Source organism: Eleginops maclovinus, chromosome 11 (genome assembly GCF_036324505.1).
Source record: "Eleginops maclovinus isolate JMC-PN-2008 ecotype Puerto Natales chromosome 11, JC_Emac_rtc_rv5, whole genome shotgun sequence".
NCBI lineage: Eukaryota > Metazoa > Chordata > Actinopteri > Perciformes > Eleginopidae > Eleginops > Eleginops maclovinus.
Window position 1 is genome coordinate 13,523,335 of NC_086359.1, and position 22,440 is coordinate 13,545,774.

A 22,440-nucleotide genomic window follows, 5' to 3' on the forward strand; every position below is an offset into this window, starting at 1 on the left:
AAAGAAATAAACAACACCTGCTATATAAGCCAAATTAGACAGTAACTAAATGATGAGTTTATATAGTGGAAAAACAACATTGGTTTAAGTAAATATCAAGAACACACATATCAGCAGATTGAGGTAAAAACACAGGCAATGATGCATTAATCTCTAGTTCTTCATAACATCTGAGACCCCAACAGTTTGATGGTGCCTTCACAATGGTAATACAGATTTTATTAGAAGTTTATTGAATCTTAACTGTTGACTGTTGTTAAACCATAATTGTTGGTGAATTAACCAGACTGTTGTTGTGTGATGCTCAAGCAAATAATGGAACATTGATTTGGCAAATTGACATGGTTCACAAAGATGTAATTATGTAGGTTCAGTTATTATCAGTTTATTTGTTTGCCACTGAATTGATAATCAACTCAAAGAAGTTAATGAGCTGCATTACTCTTTGTTTGGTCTTTGTATTAATGTTTAGCATGAACATTACATGTCCTTAAACAAATTGCTAAGATGACTTTGATAATCATAGCATTTTTTCGATCTTTGGATGTTCCTATTCAATCATTACGGCAGTGCAGATGTCCTTGCTCTTCTCTCTATTTTCATGTTGCCCCTATTACCTCATTAATGGTGTATTTTTTATTTTTTTTGTTCTGAAATGTCATGCACAAGGGCAATAATGGTATCAGTTCAGTAATCTGCTTCAGTAAATGAGTCAGATTTGCTCAGTGTAAAGCTTGACTGGCTGCATTTAGAGTTCTATCAGACAGACAGAAGTATATCCTGTCCCCTGCCAATATTGACCCAAGGTCACACACTGACATATGTCATGTCAGCGTCTGCATGCCTGAACGCTAATTCACAAAGAATCTCTCTGTTATCTGTTTGTTTACAGTATGCTGCTCCTCCAGTTGGATTCCCTGTCTTTCTTTTCCAAAATATAAACAAAAAAACCTAAATTCTTTAAGCATATTTCCTCTTTTTTTTATTTGAATACTGCGCTAAGAAAAGCAAATTAAGAAAAACACAAGATTTAGATGATGTTGTTCTACTGCAATGCAAGGTCATGAGATATATTTAATACGGAGAATACAGGACACATACTGTACATGTTGCATAGCCCACTTTGGATCAAATACGCTGGTTCAAGTCTATTCAAAATTGTAATTACTTAAAACTGACAATAAGGAAGAAGGAAAGTAGATGACAAAGTTTGCGGACTGTAACTGTGACTGTAGATTTTGTGCCTGACCACACAGCTTGGCGACAGTCACTATTTATGGCGCCAAGGGGGAGGCAGTGAAGAATAATTCCTAATTTGCCGTAAAGGTGAATTGAATTGGATGGCCATTTCAATGAACATAAATTTCCCTTAATGAGAAGAATGATATTTGGCTAGCTGTGTGTCCTCTGACACGTGGTCTTCTTTCATCCTGCATATCTTTCACTCCTTGACAGCTGTTTATCCTCCCTGGCCCACTAGCATGAGATGGATGCTTGCAGCTTGGCTACAGTTCCACTACATCAGCACACTAGATCTGATTTGTGATTTTCTCTGCCTCATTTTTTCCCACTTCTTTCTCAATTTTCAATTTTTTTATTTTAACGATCATCTGTTATTTGCCTCTCTGTCACTCATTTCAAACACTAATCACTTCCCTTCATACTCTCATTCCAACAGAGGTTGTCCAACTGAGCCTGGCGGAAGACCAGTGGATCAGTGTCTCTACCGTAACAGTGGGCCTCAGTGCCGTTCTTACCTGTGCCATTCAAGGGACGCTGCGGCCACCAATTATCTGGAAGAGGAATGGCATCATCCTGAACTTCTTGGACCTGGAAGACATCAACGTAAGTGCATGTTTTTGGTTTCTTCATCATGGTTGTTGCTCTAGTTTGCATAAGTTGATTGCATTCACAGCACAATACAAGCATATTACTGTCTACAAATGTTGGTCTGCATCGAAATCAACTTAAGGGTCTGCAGTGATCTATATGGACTTGTGAAGAACAGAAAGTGAAAATAAGGAATTCAAACAAAAAGTTTACTCCACAGCTTTCTCCATGAAAAAGTAGAATTATTGCCCTCTCTGTGCTTAATGAACTATGTAGCCCTGCTCCTGTTTGGACACATTTATTCCGCACAGGTGACAGCACAGCACCGGCCTTGCTTTACCCACCACAGGATCACAATTCACTAATTGCATGTTAATGAGCGGCCTTGTTGGTCTGCTGTGATGATGAGTCGATAAACAATGTCAAGTGTTAAGGTGGAGACCGGAGGAGGCGATGGCAGAAGAAGTCCCTCAGGCTCCTGACCCTGAATAATGAATTTCCGCAGAGCAAATGTATCTGAGGGGGAGGAGGGAGAGAGGACTGTGTGTGTTTGGCTTTCTTTTTACTCGAATCAAAGATAAAGCTACATAAGTTACTATAGAATATAAATGATTTAAAGTTAAACAGTCAGATAATATATTACATTTCCCTTTCAAAAGGTTCTCAGTCACATTAACATGATAAATCTATGAAAAACCTTTTAGAATAGTAACATGTTGGTAAAATAATGGGGGACACAGAAAGAATTGCACATATTGTGTCCCTCTTTTTGAGATTACTTTGTCAAACATTTGATACAGTTCTACTTTCAATAATGCACGTCAACAAGTTGACAGGGTGAGAGGAGGGAACGGACATTTATTTCCTGTACATTTATAGTCCTTTCAGCCCACCACTTTCCTCTATTGAACGTTTTTGAATGGCAACAGACTTGTTTTTGTAAGTTTCATCTGATAGTGTTGGAAAACTTTCTGCACTGTGGCATAAAACCCTTTAACCTGAGGGCTGAGCCTCCATTACAGTTAGTTTAATTTGTCTGCTCTCTCATAGTCTCTTTCTGGCCTTTGGTCTCCATCTTGCTGTCTGTTTGTTTCACTCTGTTTTTTTTTTAACCTCAATCCAAAAACTAGGTATCTTACATATTAAATGTGCTCTCCAAAATATAACTGCATGGTGTACATTGGAGGGTTCTGACCTGTTTCACCACAGTTGATTGCAGGAGCGCAAAATAAAACACAACACCACCAACACACACAACAGCAACATAATCGTCCACAGTGCCGTCTATCAGCCGAAAAACTCTGAATGAGATTGGAATCTCGTTCTCCAGAAATTAAATGAATAATGTATATTTCTTTATTAAAAGCAATAGCTAGAGAGATACTTTTAATTTGCAGGTGCATTTCTTTCACTTGGCAAACATGAAATGAATGTGGCTCTTTATATGCAAACTGATTTAGTTTATTGCAGCGCGATTGTTCTGGAAATTATGAAAAAGCAATGATGATTACTTGTGAAGAGAAAGGTCAAAGCTGACGTCAGGGTAGTGCTGCATCTGAAATGCAAAGCTTCAATGAGTGACTTGAATTGTTATAATTTTGTAGCCACTGGCCATATTCATGTATAATTATTCCAGGGCTCTTTCATTATGAAAGAATATCATCTAACTCGAATAATAATAGAAGCCTGTAATTTCCTCTTTAGATTTTTTTCAGTAAAGTGAACAACTTTTTCTATTATCTTATGAGCAGCTGTGCAGACCGAAATGTACCATTTACTTTTACGTCTTTTTCCTCACTTTACTGACTACTACTCAATAATCAGAGCGAAAGGCGATTCAATTATTACTCAACTTTTGCAGATTCGTCCAACACATTTATTTGTTTGTAGTACTTCAGCTATACCCAAATGTTGCATTGGCCAGTTAATTTTGTCCTCAATGTGAAACTTACCATGTTAACATTGCACCTGCTGATTACCTATAGCCACCCAACACCAAACTCCTATAAACATCTACATATAAAGGTTATGTATCAACTACAAAACTAGGACTTTTTGTTCACACTTCAGAACAGCACACATTCTAAGAAATGGAATCCGTATCACCCTTTTTCAATTAAATTACAGTTTGGTGTGAAGTTAGCGCAGTTGGCAAAAAAAAGTATTATTAATCATTTTAAAACCTCAGGTTAGAGTTTGGGACACCTTGATTGATGATTTGAAAATGTGCCGTTCACAGGAGACAGCCCAACTGGATGCCTTTGTTCTCACAGGAACCAAAACTGAGAGCTAAGATTTTAAACAAAATGATATCAGGCATTACCTGCCAGATATTTCAAAGCTATACTTTTTAGCTCTAATGGCCCATTTAGTTTTAATTGCCCTCACTAGTTTAGTTGTATCTCTCACTTTAAAGGCAGCCTGAAGTCCCCCATCTATCTCACCAGAAAGGCTTTTCACATTCTCCTGTCACAAATCGACCCTCTGTCAGGTCACATTAATTTCCAGAGCTTTCTGAAGGAGAGCAGCCGTTTGTGGTGTTGGTGTCACGACAGAGGCGCATCAGGACATCTGCTCCGCCACTTGGTGGGACAGCAAACTATTTAATGCCTTAATCCGCCCTAAGCTGTGGCTGGAACCCCCGGAGGACTGCCGCATGCTGCACCAACAACAACCAGCGCCATTCATCAACCTAATGGGCTTTATATTTTTAACCCTTGCCATTTATCAGGCTGAGGCAGCGTGATGAGGGAGAGAGGAGAATCAAATTCCCCAACGCCTGCTTCAGCTCAACAGGGAAACCATTGATTCATGGTCTCTTTTCCCTTTCACATCACTCTTTTCCTCCCTTGTCTTTTCCCATCACACCCTGCTGTTGTGCGCTTCCTCTCTCCTCTCCCTGCCCTCTTCAAGCATCTTTATATATTCTACCAAGCTACCTTCATTTCTCCCTCACTCCCTGTGGCTCTTCCCTGCACCCCATCCTTCAGCACTATTCCCTCTCATACACCTCCTGTTCTTCATCTGGCTTCTTTCATCATGTTCTCCCTACCTACTCCTCTTTGCCTATCTTGTGCTTTTTCACAACAATCTTTTTCCATTGTTTACCTGTATTGCAGGACTTTGGGGATGATGGCTCCCTGTACATCACCAAGGTGACAACCATCCACATGGGGAACTACAGTTGCCATGCCTACGGCTATGAAGACCTCTATCAAACACATGTGCTGCAGGTGAATGGTCAGTAGTGGCTCATTTCTTACTTACAGTGATGATAAAAGTAGTTGTTTGTGCTACTCTGTGGTTCCCCATTTAGGGAACTGTTCTTATTGCCTTCCTGCTTGCAGGGAAAACTGCTAAAGTACAGTCTCTAAAGTAATTAAGCCAACAACCAGTGATCAAAATGTCTATAAATAAAGGATACCATCAGAGACATTTAGTGCAGCATTTCAATATGCAAATCCAAACAAATAAACAAACTAATCATATAAGGCCACTCTCATTGTGCCCCATCCATATACAAAACACACCAAACAACACTGTGATACTGCAAGTGGAAATTTCCGGATCAGTTTCTTTCTGTAGTAGATATAACTACCACCAGCAATAGCATGGCATTAACCAGCTATCCTCATGTCATGTTAGACATTGAAACATTAAGTAAACTATAAGATCATATTCATAAAACACTGTTTAACACATTAGTTAGAGTGGTTTACAGAAGGGAAAAAACAACTAAATGGAAAACGTCTAGAAGTTAACAATCCACACAATATAGTTCATAACATCAAGGAAGAAAATGTTGGCTTCTCTGAGAAGTCAAAGAAGTTGCTTGTCAGAAAAGGTATTTTAGCTACAAATAAACAGTTTCCATAAAGCTATGTTGTTCACACCTTTATGTATACAATATATCTTTTATACACATGGTTCACAGCATCGTAACTGTCAAAATGTTGCATCAAAGGGATCATGGGAAACAACATCATTGCATATGTGAAGCTAAAACCTAATGATGTGTGCATGCAGCACATTCACTTCTTTGCATTGGAAACAAACCACTTAAAGTAAAATACATCTGAAACTTCACCGCATTTTGGCAGGAGGAACTTATTAACGAACCAACTCATATAAATGATCTGCAAAAGGGACTACCTTTAGACTTGAGAGTTGTTATTATTATGCGTCTCTCCAAGAAACACCCACAGAGGAAGAAGCCCCCTAACTGTAAAGTGACAAATCAAAGATACGGTTTCCAATTTCTGCGCTTTTGTCTCAGGGTGGCAAAGGCGGAGGAAAATGTATTCAATTAAGGGACAATCGGTGTAATTCTTTGGCTTTTCTGAGACGCTAATTGTAAAGGAATGCAGCTGAGTTTTAGACCTTGAACTATAGAGGGAGAGGGCCTGATGGGAAGGGAGTCATGGAGACAGACTAGGGCCCTGAAGGGCGAGATATCAGGAGAGGGCAATTACCAAATGTTTGTGTGGGGGACTCAAGGTATTTCAAGCGCGATAGGATGAGGTGAGATAAGGTGGAATGGAAGGAAGCCAAGAGCCACATTAAACTAAGTGGACTCTTTGCATCGTGTTGTGTTTAAAAGAATTACACACAAGCTTCTGTTTTTATTGTGACCGGAGCATGGCAGCGCTGCGGCACCCACTGTCGTAGTTTAAAATTACTCTTACAAGGACTCTTTCTGTAATATTATAGTCCCCTAGAGTCCGGTATCAATACTGTTGAAGAACTTCTGCAATGTGAAGTACACACTCAATAATGAATGAAAGAAAGGAAGGGTTTCTATAATAATTTTTTGATAGAAAAAAACAAACAAATGATGGATATAAGATTTAGATGTCTCAGAACACAGGCAATAAGACAGACAGGCTGAAGGTATGGCTGAGGTGTAAGTACAAACACTCGTGTGTGAGTGAAGGAAGAGGCAATGAAAAAATAAATCAGTAGTGGAACCAGTGTTACCAGAAGTACACTCAAAGTAAAAATACCATCACATAATAATACTTAATGTATTACATTTACATCAACTAATACAAAGGGGGAAAAGAAAGTTAAGAAAGAACTGAAATAAGTTTGTAGCAAGCACCAGAAGCAACATTATGCATAAGGGGGAAGGTTGTAGATTGAATGTTAGAGGTGATTGAACTCCTGGAAAGTCGGAGTTGGATGCAGCATCCACCGGCGTTGAAATGTGCCCAACATCCAAAGCAGAAAAATGAAATCCTACCTGTTCCCATAAACTATTACCTCATATTTCATTTTCCCCCTCGATTCCTCCACATTCATTTGCGCTCTTCTTCCCGGAGGAGGTGGTAAGTGGTAGATACGTCCAACATCTATTTCATGCAGGACTCAAGCTGTAATAAAGCAGCCCCAGAGCTCTTGGGTTCTTGTTATGTGTGAATATATTCCATGCTGTGGTGAGACAAATTTCTCTCTGCCCACTGCGTGTGTGGGTGTTTGTGCTATATTCCCCTTGGAGTTACCATGAAACAGTGTGTAATTAGGTTTTCACTCGTGCCTCTGCTCTCTCCCTGTTTGTGTCTTCGGTTTTGTTTGTGTTTGTGCGTCCAGTCCCTCCAGTGATCCTCGTCTACCCGGAGACACAGGCTCAGGAGCCCGGCGTCTCTGCCAGCCTCCACTGCCACGCAGACGGCATCCCGAATCCCAAGCTCCTCTGGCTGAAGAACGGCATGGACCTGCTGCCCAGATCCTCCACACAGCTGTCCCTCATAGGTGGGGAGTTTTTGATTCTTTTTTTGGAAGTGCTGTCAGCGTTTTAGCAGACACTTTTTGTCACATGCAGTCTTTTTCAATTAGTGTAACCAACAAACAGAGCTGCAGTATGCCAACACTGCAGAATCCTAATAAACAAGGCAAAGCATATAGGTGATAAAAACAAACCTTGAAAGTAAAGCTTGTGTTGAACTTACTATTAAATAATATCTAAAAAATCTGCAGACCTGCTGACATTGTGAACCCTAAGGACATAGATGTTATGTAAGTGTTAACTTTGTGTGAGAGATTAAAAACTTGTAAAAATGTCTCAGTCTACACACATGTCCAGACAGTATTCTGGCTCCTATAATGTTGTAGGACAATGTATTCTTTAACTTCAGTCACCAGTGTTAATGACTGAGAGTCGATGGCAGCTACTTATCTAGACTAGAATGGGGTTTTTTAAGAGACTCTCAATATTAGAGAGAAGGAGCAAAGTGAAGCACGACTTTTCTTTTTATGTCCGGGTTCTCATTAAGGGAGAGTTTATTGGCTGTGTGTGGGTCATTACCTGTGGTAATAGCCTGTTATCAACCCTCAGACACTCAAACATGGGAGGGTTTGCAAGGTTCACTAACACATAAACACTGCAGTGGCTACGCTTTCAGATTTGCCAACTAATATGGGTAAGAACATGTGTCCTCCTCACAGCAATTATTTACGCTGGTTTTGTTATAAATATATAGTTAAATAAAAAAACTATAGTGGAAAAGTAGATTAAGTAGTTGAGATTCCCATTTTTGTCCAGCCATGCCTTAACAAAGAGATCAAAGGCATAGAAAAGGTAATAATTATTTATTATCACACGTCAGGAGTGTAATAAAAGCTGTGTAAAAATGTTGACTTTATGTTTATATGTGGCTTCTGTAAAACCACACACTGACGGATGGTAGTGAGAAGTATTGATTGTGAGCCACAGTTGAACAGTAAAGAGAGAAACTGCTTTGTGTTGCTGAATGAATGAAACTGTGTTCTGGAACCGTTTGCGGTGCTGAAACATCACATTGATCTCTGCCTGATATTCCCTGTTGTTCAGTTTGTATAGCAAACCTCTTAACACAGCTTCAGTGATATCCTGATGTGTGACGTTATGGATTTTTTTTTTTAACCCCGATGCTTTGTATGAAGAAGGCTCAGCACATTATCATTATCACACAACCCAAATTCCAAGTTAATCAAGGTCATCTGAGGGAACAAGCTGCATTTGTTGCTGTTGAGTGAAGACTGTGAGCTAAATGCCTTTGATTAGATTAGTATTCAGTCCCAATGGATTTAGACCGTGGCTATAAACCTGCCATTTGCTGCACATTTCACGCAACATTCTCCTCTCCTACTGCCTGCGTTTGTACTGTTTTGAATTGACACTGTCATTGTTCAGTGTTCAGCCAAAGAATCACAAACAAGCTTGGTGTATTTTCCCTCATGGAGGAATAACAATATAAGAATCAGAATGACACAGCACTTTAGATTCGGAGCTGTTAGACTACGATGAAAATCATGTTCAGTGTCATGAAGGCAACTTAGAATACTTTAATTAGGATCTTGCACATAGCATCATTCATTTGAGACCAGGCTACAGTAGAGGGTAACACAGGAGTGGATTTCCACTTGCATCTCAAATGAATGAAAACAAAATCCTTCCCTGTTCCATAGAGGGATGACATCCGTCCCATCCCGTTCCTGTTTCTTTTTCATATTTATAGAGATGCACAAATTGCAATTTTCTACACCGATTCTAATCTTCTGTCTTTCTAGAACTATATTAACCATCATACACATGTACCTGATGGTTAAACTATTTCGAAATATGAATATTAATTTCATCCATTGTGAATATAAACATATTGATTATAGCCTTATTGAATCCTAAATTCCTCATCAATAACAAGCCCATGGGTATGAGTAAAGAAGACTAAAAGCGCTAACTTAGGGGAAAAACACAAATCCTACCAAAAATCATTGTCATTGCAAGCAGCTACAAGCCTGCAAAGTAGGGATAAAGAGACTCATTTAATGAGTGGTTGATTCAGTGGTTTTCAATAAGAATTGATCACAACATAATTATGAATTAGAAGTAATTAAACTGGTGTCTCATTCTGTGAAGGCCTGCTTAAAGGCAGTTTTTACTTCAAAGCCCTTGATAAAAGATAATTATTATCAGAATCCAAAAAACATTTCAGTTTATATGAAAAGCCTTGCATCAACGTTTGCAACGTTTTATTTTACCGCCCAGTAGGCACTCATCATAACACAGACATCATTTTCAACATAGAAAATACAACACATATTTAGCAAACCGTAGTCTTTTTGGTTGTTTGTTAAATTCTGGTGCTGCAGGAAGACACTGAAGTGTGTTATCTTTAAGCTTTAACAAGTAAAGAGTAGAAAAAGACAGGTTAGATAGCCTCAAAGTTTTAGAGTGGGACTATTCTAGAAGTTTATAGATGTGAATAGATGTAAAAAGAAAGGGATGCAGCTTTTATGTTCTTACACAATATCTATCAAAGCAGTGCTGTGACACCCATGGTAATTCACTCTCCCAGTGCTGTGAAGTGTGTGGTGTTCAATGCAGGGCTACATACAGGACAGGAGGGATCAGAGTGCAGCTTTACATCACAGAGCTTGATGCTACAGCAAACATCAGAGAGTCTGCCCCCTCCCTCGACCTCTGTGTCCTAACATCCAACATCACCTGTCACCCCCACCTATCTCACCTGCAGCTGCAGCTGCAACGTCAGGCAAACAATGCAGCATTGTACAGAATATGTGGGGAAATAAATAAACTGTGTAACTAAGCCATTAAATTAGAATGTAGGAAATGTAATACAAATTGAGCATTTATGGTCATGTTGATATACTGTTTCACATAATGCAAATATCAATGTTTCTCACATGTGGTCGGAAATGTACATTACTTGTGTATCAACCATATTCGAAAGAAAAGGAGCCTTCTTCAGTTCAATTCATGTCGACATGAAAATCTTGTAAGTTCTACTACATGTACTTGACATAAGATTAACAACATGCTTTTTTTCTGCCAGACTATGCTATTGGTATATTTAAGTATTACAAAAAAAGCAATGGTTTAAAAATGTTTTATATACTGTTGCCCATAACGTTTGAATAATTTTGTTTTCAGACACGTTCCTCTTTTTATTACTAATTACACACAATCATTTCATGAGAAGAGGTAAACAATATTTTATTCCAACTTTATGTGCGACAGTGTACTTAAACCACAAAAAAGTGGAAGGTATGATGCCTTGCATGGTTTTTATGAAGCATGTCTTTTTTTCCAGGTGTAAGATATTGAATAATGTAGCAACATGTTCTGCTTCAATTAACATGTTTCCTTTTATTTTCTTCCCTTTTGTTTTTTTCTGTTCTCGTAGCCAATGGTAGTGAGCTCTTTATTGGCAGCGTACGGTACGAAGACACTGGAGCCTACACATGCATCGCCAAGAACGAGGTTGGCGTGGACGAGGATATCTCCTCTCTGTTTGTTGAAGACTCGGCCAAGAAGACCCGTAAGTCAAAGAACATTATCTCCATTAAAGATTAAGCCAGAAATAAGTCTGCAAACCACTGTTTTTTTTCCAGAAAGATAGTTCAGAGAGTATATAGGCGTAAATCCTCATAACAGGCTGCTTGTTAGATAATATTGTTATTAGTAATTAGGTTATAAGTTATATAATCCCTTTTATAGTAATGCTTTGATCAGGCTACCCAACAGATGTATGGAGTTTTGAACTAAAAATGAACCTCAGGCAGCTTTTTTTATCCCACATTTTATAGCCAGGGAAAAGTGCCCAAATTATATATTTTATGTTACTTTAAAATCTGGTCTTTCATTAGATTGCATCATTTTGACGAGTTAACCATCACCATCGGGAAAGAGTTTATCGGGCTGGTTAGGATTAAACAGAATCATCTGTGACTTCTGTGTGATCTCTTGATTTAAGAGGAAATATGATCCTGTCAACAGCACTAAGGAACATGTTGCAGCTGTCAAATATGTTTAGTCTTGGCATGACATAAGATCAATCACCCCCTCTCCTTTCTTGGATGATCCGTCTCTTTTTTTCCTGAAGGTGATTTAATGTTTTCCCCCTCTTTTCCCTTTCTATTGCTGTGTGGCTGAATCTGCAGTTGCAAACATTCTATGGAGAGAAGAAGGTAATGCATTACAGTTCTAAAAAAAAAAGCTGTTATACCTTTGTGGATAGGACAATATTATGGGCATAGTTTGTGGCTCTTCGGGGCCTGCAGCTGAATATCTGCATTTTCCAACATGTTTGCTGTGCTGTCCAGAAGAATCACAACACTGTTTTCTCTCCAGCAAAACTTTACTTCCAACCTTGCTTTCTTCCTTGCGTGCCCTGGGTGTTTCTTTCTTTTTCTGGAGTGCTTTCTAATCTATTTTTCAGATCACCTGGGGAGGAAACATTTACACACAGGCAGGGATTTTATGCATTATTTATGCAAATAAAACCACAGACAAGTGTGGTGGCTACACGAAAACATCTTTGTGGTTTTCAGCAGTATAACAATCCATGCTGTCCTTATACTATATATTACATCAGTACGGCCACAAGAACAGTTTTACTACTGCACTGGAAAACTGCTGCGGTTTAGAGTGTAATACAAACACAATCTGTTTTATATACATCATCACCACATCAGGTTTACCACAAAACCAAACGAGGTGTAAGCATTTGGATTATTTCTAAACACTTATCAGCACTCAGAGCTGCCTCATTAACTGTGTGTGTGTGTGTGTGTGTGTGTGTGTGTGTGTGTGTGTGTGTGTGTGTGTGTGTGTGTGTGTGTGTGTGTGTGTGTGTGTGTGTGTGTGTGTGTGTGTGTGTGTGTGTGTGTGTGTGTGTGTGTGTGTGTGTGTGTGTGTGTGTTGTGTTGTGTTGTGTTTGAGCAAGTGCTTGTTTTGCCTCTGTATTCATACGTGTTGTGCATATATATTCAGTGTGCTGCTTTGGTGTACTATGTTTATCTCACAGCATTATGACAGCCTGACAAATCAATCATCATCACAGTTTTTGTCAATGCCGCAAGTGTGTTCATGCGCTTATGCTTATCATCTGTGCTCATGTGATGTGTTCCTGCCGGCAGTAATAGACTGTTGCTCCTCCAAATGCTAACTCATCAGCAGCTGTTTAGACGTCGAGATGTGAAATGTTTGCTCTTTGAGGCATTGTCTTTTATTTGGCGCTTCTTGCTACAGTATGTTTTTGGCATGTTGTTGACAGGGCCCTTTGTAGGCTTTGTCAAAATGGTTGGTAGCCACACACTGCACATTCCTGCTAACGCGATAACATGCTAACAGGAGTCCTCGAGCAGGGAAATTGAAATGCCCATCACAAATGTCAGAGAAGATGGGAGCCGGATATTCTGTTGTTTTTAAATGAGTAGTTGTTGTTGTTTTGCTTCAAGCGTGTTTCAACGTGTGTCTGTCTTCCTGTGTTCTCTTTCAGGGTTGAGCGTGGGAAATATGTTCTATGTGTTTTCTGATGAGGGTATCACTGTTCTTCAGCCCAGTGAATGTGAGATACGCAAACACATGAAGCGGACAGAGAGGATTGTTGCTACCTATGTAAGTGCCATTCTTTTGCTGTGAAGATGTAATTGTGTAATAGATTCCATAAGATTGATGTACACTAGTAATTTGAAATTCAGATACTAAAATACCAAAGCTTCAATATCCATCCTTATATTACTTAATCAATGTAATCTATCGATCTATCTATCTACGTATCTATTTTCTGTCGTTATTTAGGGGGGTGTCAGTGTAAAAAGAAGTTGCTACCAAAATAAAGGCTATTTATCCTTCCTTCATCTCCTTCCTGTTGTCAAAGCGGGGCTCCTCACCTAACTAATGTAATGGGATTACTCGTGTCCATTAGTTGACAGCTTGCACCATAGACTGTATGGAGTCTATACTACAGACCCTGAGGTTTCTAATCCACTGGAGAACATCCCTCTCTCAGAGCAATGGGCTTTAGATGGTAAAGTCGCTTGTTCCTCTGAGGGATCAGGTTTTACAGGACCCTGTAATTGTATTAGAGATCAATACAAACTCAATAAGCCATGTGTTAGTCAGTTCCTGCTGCAAACAGCCCTTTCTCCACTTTGGTGAGGTGGAGAAAAGGTGAAAACTCTTGCATGTGTGTCTGTGGTTGTATGTGTTTGTGTGTATTTGTGATTACATATCAGTATATATGGTGTGTGTGTGTGTGTAGAGGAGTGTGTGGATACATGTCAGCAACACAGCAACACAGCATGCTGCAGAACCTGTAAATGCATTATCTTACATCAGTCAGTTATGGTTTTTGAATTTGGAAAATTCCAAACTTAAAAGTGAAGACACTCATTATGAACAAAAGTGTTTTCAATAATAATAATATTATTATTGGAATGAAGCATACGGTATACATCTCTGGTAGGACTGGGTTATATGGGAGAAATTCATCAAACAGATTAGTAATTGCTAAACATTTTGGAAGATGAATTGATCATTTGTAAATTTCTTTCTATTTTATATCAACCATTTTTGGCTTTTCAATTTCTTGGAATAGGCATTTACTTTTCATGACAATGAAACAATTCCCAAACCTCCCATCATCCTCTCTGTTCGCTGTTTGTTCATCCCAGGAGGAGATGTGCCCTAAAGGTGAGGGGGTGTCACCTCAGCGCTGCGTGTGGTCCTCAGCAGTCAACGTCAGGGATAAGTACATCTACGTGACCCAGCCCCTCCTGAGCCGACTGCTGGTGGTCGATATTCAGGCGCAGAAGGTGGTGCAGGTGGGTGGAGCACCAAAGTCTCAGAAACATCTCAGTTATTAAGTATCTGATAGGCAAGGAAGTGTTGTTAGTTCCCTCCATGACTCCCCCTTTCCGCCTCCTGTCGAATCATACCACAGTTTGGGATAGCATTATTGGCACTGTTCTGCGATTTATTGGATTAAAAGGAGTTTATAATCTTGCAACTGCAGCCAAACTCTTTTTCAAAAAAAGCATTATGTTCACACCCAGCTTAGGGCTTATTTTGTGTCATAAGTGAAGCAAAAACACTACGTCTGCGATACCGGTCCAAGTACTGTAGTAAGCATCACACAGGCTTGGATGGCAATAAACACAAAATGACCGTTTTCTACACTGCAATACATATTCATATTGTTGACATATTTCCATTCTGCAGTATATGGCTAATTAACGGTTGAAGATGCCTAATGTTTTAGCCAACAACATAACACTTTAACATGGCACCATAACCATAACAGAGTTAATAAATCCAAAGTTAAAAAAGCCCTGCTAAAATAGAAAGCTCATCAGGTCGAAGACATTCTTTTGTTTATTGCATTTCCATTTAAAATTTGACACGGACATATTTTATTTTGAAAACTTGAATTCAGTATCCATAGCTAAGTTCAATTTGAGCCCTGGTCTTGGTTTCTTAAAAAAACTAACAGAATACACATCTAGCCGATAAACATTACATGCTAGCGTGTTTGTCTCCCTGTCAAACAGCATCACCAACGTTAGGTGCATTCGATTTAACTTGTCTTGCTCCTGAAGTGCCACAGATGTAAGAAGACCACATGCAAGGGAAAATAAATCAAATGCACCTCAAGCGCCCGAAACAATATGGTGCCCAGGTGGGTGCTGGCTGCCTCACCATTCATCTTGCCTGTAACGGCTGTTTAGAGACTGAATCCCTCAGGGGTTCTTCCCAGGGTCAACATCATTTATAGTGAGGTACAGGATGAGAGGAAATAGGCCTAACTCAAGGAGAAGGAGGCGGGAGAGCAGAAGGAAGATAAGTGAAAGTCTGAGTAGCAGGATAAGAGAGACGACGAAACGAGCAGGTAGCAGTGAAAAACTGTCTTTAAACCTGCAACGTGACCGTGTTTTCAGTTTTCAGTTTAAAGTTATTTCCCACTCAACTTAATACATAATGTCACTCAGGCTGTATAACTTGTAATTATTTAACTGTGCAATACTCATATTACTTCAGATCATCACTGTGTAACACTTTACATTTTGAGCTGTAACCTGGTTTTCATTATTTCTGTTCTATTATATATTATCTTCTATTGCACATTTGTACTATGTTTCAAAATACTTGTATTTTACAGTTCATTTAATTTTAATTGTTATATTTTTTCTTCTCAAATGGTGCTACTGTAACGAAACCAGATTTCTGCTGCTATGACCATTTGAGTCATTTAATCTGAAAACTAATACAGGATTTACAAAATACTGATCCACCAAAATTAAACCAAATACTAAAAAAAGGTATACAGTATCCAACATTTACTTTATAGTCCGAAATATAATCACAAGGGCACTCTTTCTCTTTTCTGCACTGTAAAACAGGTTTGTTTTTCCTTGATCAGCCGACCCTCTCTCTCTTTCTTGAAGACCCTCTCTGACCTATGGGTGCAGGAGGTTAATGTATCCACCCTTTTCTCGTTTCTGCTCTTTCTTTGTTAATTCAAAGCCCTTTTTTTCCAAAGCACATTTCCAACTTTCCTTTCAGCAATGGCCTTTGTTATAAGAGAGAAGATGGCAGAGTACAATGAAAGCACTTAATCCACTGACAGAAGGAATGCATTAACAAAACAATTGCTTTTCATTTTTCTTCAAGTCAGGGCACTGCATTTATTATCCTCACAGAGACAACCAAACGCAGTAATTACAAAGCGTATGAGGACATGTCCAACATTAGATTGCCAAATATATAAAAGACTTAGGGCAACACTTTCTTTAAAGTATGACATTAAAGCAACCAATATTATTTCAAAGTAAACCCAACTTAATTGTCTCTACTCATAACCTGGACTGTTATAAATAAGATGGCCTAATCTCTGTGGTGAGAAAACCAGAAATATAGATCCTAGAGAAGCACAGATGCTGTTATTGATGATTTGTTTGTTATTTGGTTTTTAGATAGAAAGTTTCCTTTAATAAAATGTCACCTTTAGAAATGTGTTACATCCTTTCCTGATTTTCAGCAAACCATAGATGAAGGTAGTAAACATGTAGAAAAGTTTCACCAATGAAGCCTTTCAAGTGTTTTCATCCTGTTGCATGCATGGAAATTGTCCTCTTTTCTCTGACAAAGGGATCTGACCTTGACTATGTTGTTTCAGACCTGTGCTTGGCATCCTTACATTGCACGTGAAAACACAGTATTTCAGCTAATTAAACCTAAGAAAGCAAAGACCTTTGGTGATGTAGTAACATAAACTCGCTTCAATGGTTTCTTTTGTAAATCAGTGGCAGGCGGCATGCAGTTATGTTTTGGTTTTAGTTACGCTTTTCTTTTCTCAGATCCAGTGAGCATCCTGTAGCTCAGTTTTAGATATTCCTTTTTCCTGAAGGAAAATATTGATAATCTATGCATGTATCTGTGACACTAATGTGTATTTTTTAACTGTGTTTTGGTAATAAAGTAATACATATTTAGCTTTCTGTTTTTTACTTCAGGTGTGTTAGCATTTTATTGAATCTGAAACATTTGAAACCCTTTGTCAATAAATATATAGCTTTTTTCAAATCAGTAGCATAAAACAAGATGCTGAATCAGAATTAGGCTTGAAATCTTGATATCATAGTATGTATTTATGTTTAAATTAAATTAAATTGAAGTGACACACTAAGCAAGGCCATTTCTCTAGATATGAAATGCCTTTCTGTCTTATAAACCCTTTAAACCTACAGAAGACTATTTTTAGAAATGCATTATTCAACCTTTATGTTGACTATAGGAGGCAGAGGCAGAGGTAGGACTTAAAATGTGATTTAAAATTGTCAATGGTGGAACAGGAGTCCATACTAGAGCCTGGGAGCAGCAACAGAAAAAAAGTTGTGTTACCAGTAAATTCAGACATGCAGTCCACATAGTGTGCATGCACACATGCTGAGTTGACACTTGGCTGACCGGTGCAGAGTGGAGGGCCAGACCTCCCATTACTGAACACAGAGCTGGTGGTCTCGCTCCACTGGTGAGGGCGTCAGCAGCTCCCTGTCCGCCAGCCAGAAGCAGGGTAATGGATTGTGTTATTCCTCGTTGTTGACATTGCAGCAGACCTGAGGTTGAACACACTCCACCCCCCCATCTCTCTTTTTCCTATCCACCTATTTTATTTGTTCCTCTATTTTGTATTCTTTCTTTTCTCACACATGCTGAACAAAGCTTTCTCCTCCACTTTAATATCAGAATCAGAGTCCCTGTATTATCATCTGCAACATCGAGAAAAACCTTTTAACTTTATTTAAGGACTTTGTATGACCTTTTCATAAGCAGGCAATTGGATTGTAGCAAACCGCAGATATATTTTCAAATGAGTCTTTTGTGAAATGTGATGGCGGCACCATTTGTGATCTGTGTTGAGCAGTATTAACAAAAAGATCTTTGAGATACCGGTTGTTATACAATATTTTCTGATTTCAAAGTCAGCTCCAAAATGACTTCAAAAGCAAATGTTCTATTAAGTAATGCACCTGTAATTAACTGTTATCTAGCTTTCTTTCTCTTTTTTTTATCATAAATAAAAAGGATCCTCTAAATTTGACATTTTGTTAAACAATGTAATAGTTTTTATGGGCTGACATAGCCAATATATATCATTGATTAGCCTAAGAGTTGGTGCATTGTTATTGCTTTTGCTCTTTCCAGCTCACCTTCAATAGATTAATTAAATATTTTCCTTTCCTTCTCTGTCCATCTCTTTTAGGCAGTAACAACAGATTCTTTTCCAGTGAAGATGCTCTATGACAAGTCACATGACCAAGTGTGGGTCCTAACATGGGGGGATATGGACAGAACACACCCAACACTTCAGGTAAGTGTGTGTGTGTGTAATGTTTAACCAACTTTCTAAAGTAACAGGAGTTTATTTTTTGTATCACTCGCTGCTAAAGACTATAAGGACAGACCAATGAAATGAGTGCTTAATTGTACAGTTTCATAGAAATGATGTTGGTGAGAACTTTGTCAACCGCTCATGTCTGCCAAATGTTGTATCATTGTTCATATCCAACACTAGAATCACATCACACAGAGTATGTAATGCATGTGTTTGTTATAGTACAGTGTGTTTCTCTATGTTGAAGCCTCATTTTAAATCAGTCTGGTGGTTATTAACATTAAATCCAGCCGAGTTTAGCTTAAAAGAAATAAAAAAGCCCTTTTATCATTACTTTTGCTGTGTGTGTATTTGTGATATCTGATGAGCGATTTTCTTCCTGGTAGAATATCATTTATTTAAACTGCAGGAAGTTCACCATGTGAGGAAAATGCACCTTGTAACTAATTGAGCTTTATTGTGTACCTGCATTTCCTGTTAACGTGCTAAGTATTTATATGACTACAAATAATCAATGGATGTTTTAGAGCATTTACAAAGCCAGCAAAACAGTAATTCACAGCTGTGGTGCTGTTGGCTTGTGCATGGCGTCCCTTTGGACCACTGGTGTTCAAGGCGTCACAAATGAGAAATGATCACAGGTGTGATTGTATTTAATCCACCTCGGGGGATTGGGTGAGGGGAGGGAGGAGGTTGTGGAAAGGGTTGAGGACATAGAGGGAAGGGGAGGGGAACATAGCCGGTGCCCGGGGGATACCTGTGTTGGTGTTTTCATAGGGACAGCAGTGTGTGTGTCTGTGTGTGTGCATTTGTGTTTGCAACAGCGGAGGATGCAGTAAAGCCAAGGGATCCCATTGTAATTTGAGTAAAAGACACAAACATGTTTATTATTCTACTCTGTCCCATTGGAGAGACGGATCCTATCATAATAATGTGAGGTGCTGTGTTCAGTCTTTACTGTTTGTGGTGTCTATTCATTAAAAAGATTGCACAGGGATGATAAACTCTCAAATGTATGACTCTTCAGAGGATCTCTGGAGTGTAATGACTCATTTTATATTCAGAAAACCACTTGCATAATGCACTGCATAAGTGATTTGTTTTTTTTCTTGCCTTGTTAGTTTTAAACACAAGAGGACCATGAACATTTTCGAAAGTTAATTAGTGAGTGTGTTGCTGTTAATGGCACTGGAGTCGTCCTAAAAATAAAACTTCATTTTGTAAACATTTTTACAGATAATTGAAAATAAATTGTAATGGGAAATCAGAATCAGAATCAAGTTTATTGCCAGGTACGTTTACACATACAAGGAATTTGATTTTCCGTCTGGTGATGTAGATATAAACAATCTATGAAAGTAAGTTGTAAAAGTAGGTTAAACATATAAAGGTAAGAAAAATAACTATTTTTAAGAAACTATTTAGCATTAAAAAAGAACATGCTAAAGACAAGTATTTATACCAAAGTATAATATATATACAAGGAATCTTAGAAGCTTACGAAAATGAAAATATGGCAATATATGGCAAACTACAGTGTATTTGTATCTGACGGTGCCACTATGGTCTGGCAATACGGAGTTGTATAAAGACAGCCACCTGTGTGTGGGTTGTAACAGTTTTCTGATAAAAAAGGACAATCTCCATGTCCAAGTAGACAGTAGTGTGTGTGTTTTCAGTTTTGCACCTTCTCTTCAGAGTGTAGGTGTAATAGCAGGGGTTTGTTTCTGTTTGGCGGTCAGGGTTTTTATTTTGTAGTTGTTTTTTAAACTTTTTTTAGAGGTTATAGTGATAAATGAAGTAGAGCACTATATGAAATTATGTATTTGTAAATCACAGACAAAACAATTTCGACCTCAGAGTACAGCATTGCATTTACTGAACTTCAGAAAAGACATTTATTGTTTATTTGTTTTAATTAATTTCTCCACTTCCTGCAGTTGTTCTGCATTAATGAATAATTATACAGCAGCGGCTAAATCACTCAAAAATGCAATTGCAGGGAAACTGCAGAATGGATTGCAGGCCACAAGGATCACACCACAAATGGTTTGATAACGTCATCATCATTTGGACTGAAAGTAATTGACCCGATCAGCAGCAGCGTGTCTCTAACAGAGGCACTGCTTCGATCCATACATGTTTATGAGCGCGTCTGCACATGATGTGTGTTTTTGGAGGTATGTATTCAGCTCAGTATGTGTGGTATTTTTTAAGCAGCCATTTTTTAGGATGACTCAATATCTCTGTGTAAACATCAGCGGGAGCGTGACTGTCAATTCATTAGAGAAGACAAATGAAGGAATCTCTGCCGGGCACAGAGGATCGTGGCCTTTCAGACTGTCAATCCACTCTGCATCTTCATGCCAGGAAGACATTAACTCTTTGTTCACTCTTCTCCGGGCTCATGGTGATAACCATTTGTTGTCTCCCCATGTATCTCTCATTTAGTCTTGCAATTAAATCCTTATCCCATTTAACTCTCAATTAGTCTTGCAATTAAATAATTATTGCAACAAGCCATCAGGCATGTATTCAGTTCAGGCTTGCAAAATAATTTTTAACAGTTTTAAATCTATTATTTCTGTCACTCTTTTGTTGAAAAAACTTTGCTTTGTTTGTTTACCAACCAAACATGGACAGGCTTTGTTTTCTTTTTACATAAGGGGCAATACAATATGTGGATTGATACCAAAGGTGTTTTTTGTTTACTTTGAGAAATCTAAAAATGTTTTTCTTCAAACCCCCCACCCCAAAAGAAGATGGAAACATCTATTTATCCTCAACAATAACAACATTAATAAAATAGCCTGAAAACAATGATTGTATAATTAAAATGAGAAGCATCTGGTAGCTTGGTATTTAAACAGACACCATATAACAGCGACATCTCCCTGATTTGATTCTAGCCTGTGACCTTTGCATGTTTATACTGTAGCTGTCCAATAACAAGACTTAAATCAATACATATCTGATGAAAGAATAAGTTAACAAGCATATGAATCTGCAGACATTTGACGGCAACCAATAAAATGTGTTTTGTTAGAGTATAATACATGACAATCTGATCTTCATATCAGCAAACATCGGTCTCTTTTCTTTCAAATGCATGCTTTTCTAAATCAATGATATGCGCCTCAGGAATTAAAACACACAAAGTATTAATTTCAGTTTTAAAATTCTGCATTGATCTTGAACAGCATGCCTTTGAGGCTTCCAGGAATCCATAATGTGCTTTATTGCTCCCCAGGAGCTACAGGATGAGTTATCTGACAGTACAGTGCATACAAAAATAGAACCCCTAACATGTAGTGTGCTGTAAAAAATAAAAGTACGTTATAAGATTTATTGAATTTGAATCATACAAATACAGTGGAGCATTTGAGGAGTGCCATCTTATACGGATGTTCTGTAGTTAGATGGGTAGGTATAAAATAAGGCTGAGGGAATGTTGTTGTGAAGCAAAAGCTACTCAGTCACAACCAAATCCCCCACAGGTATTAGTGCAGCCGGCGAGGCGGGGCCGGAGTAAAACTCAATTGGCCTCATTGCTGAGTGTGTGGATATGAAATCCAAGCATGAGCGATGACAAAGAGAAGCCAGTGGCATTAAGTCGAGAGCACCTGCAGCCCTGGAGACCTGAGCGGCTGCCTAATAATACATGAGCGATACTCCATTGAACCTCATTAACTGTTGTCATTGTATCTTGCAACTGTTTTAATGACTATTTTTTAATGAGGATTCTTTTCATGTTTCACGTGGAAAAAGAACCCGCAGATCTTTTTTTTTTGTTAAGAATAGATAAGAAAGATAAAGACAAAAGCTTTTGAGGAGTATTGCAGCAGAGGTGACATCTCTGCAACTTAAATTGCTATTTTTATTTCCTGCATTTCTTACTTCTGAGGGAGGATGTGTGTGGATTTTCCCCCCA

General features: G+C 38.5%; 1 protein-coding gene across 2 annotated transcripts in view; it reads left to right on the forward strand.

Annotated features, from left to right (window-relative positions):
• The window catches only part of fstl4 (follistatin-like 4), a 310,914-nt gene that overhangs the window by 282,680 nt on the left and 5,794 nt on the right, over nt 1-22,440 (forward strand). For both annotated transcript variants that reach the window (XM_063894297.1, XM_063894296.1), the window contains 8 exons: nt 1,679-1,845; nt 4,950-5,070; nt 7,420-7,581; nt 11,016-11,150; nt 11,773-11,799; nt 13,113-13,231; nt 14,290-14,439; nt 18,378-18,485. In XM_063894297.1, the coding sequence (XP_063750367.1) occupies nt 1,679-1,845; nt 4,950-5,070; nt 7,420-7,581; nt 11,016-11,150; nt 11,773-11,799; nt 13,113-13,231; nt 14,290-14,439; nt 18,378-18,485 (989 nt within the window). The remainder of the gene's footprint in view (nt 1-1,678; nt 1,846-4,949; nt 5,071-7,419; nt 7,582-11,015; nt 11,151-11,772; nt 11,800-13,112; nt 13,232-14,289; nt 14,440-18,377; nt 18,486-22,440) is intronic.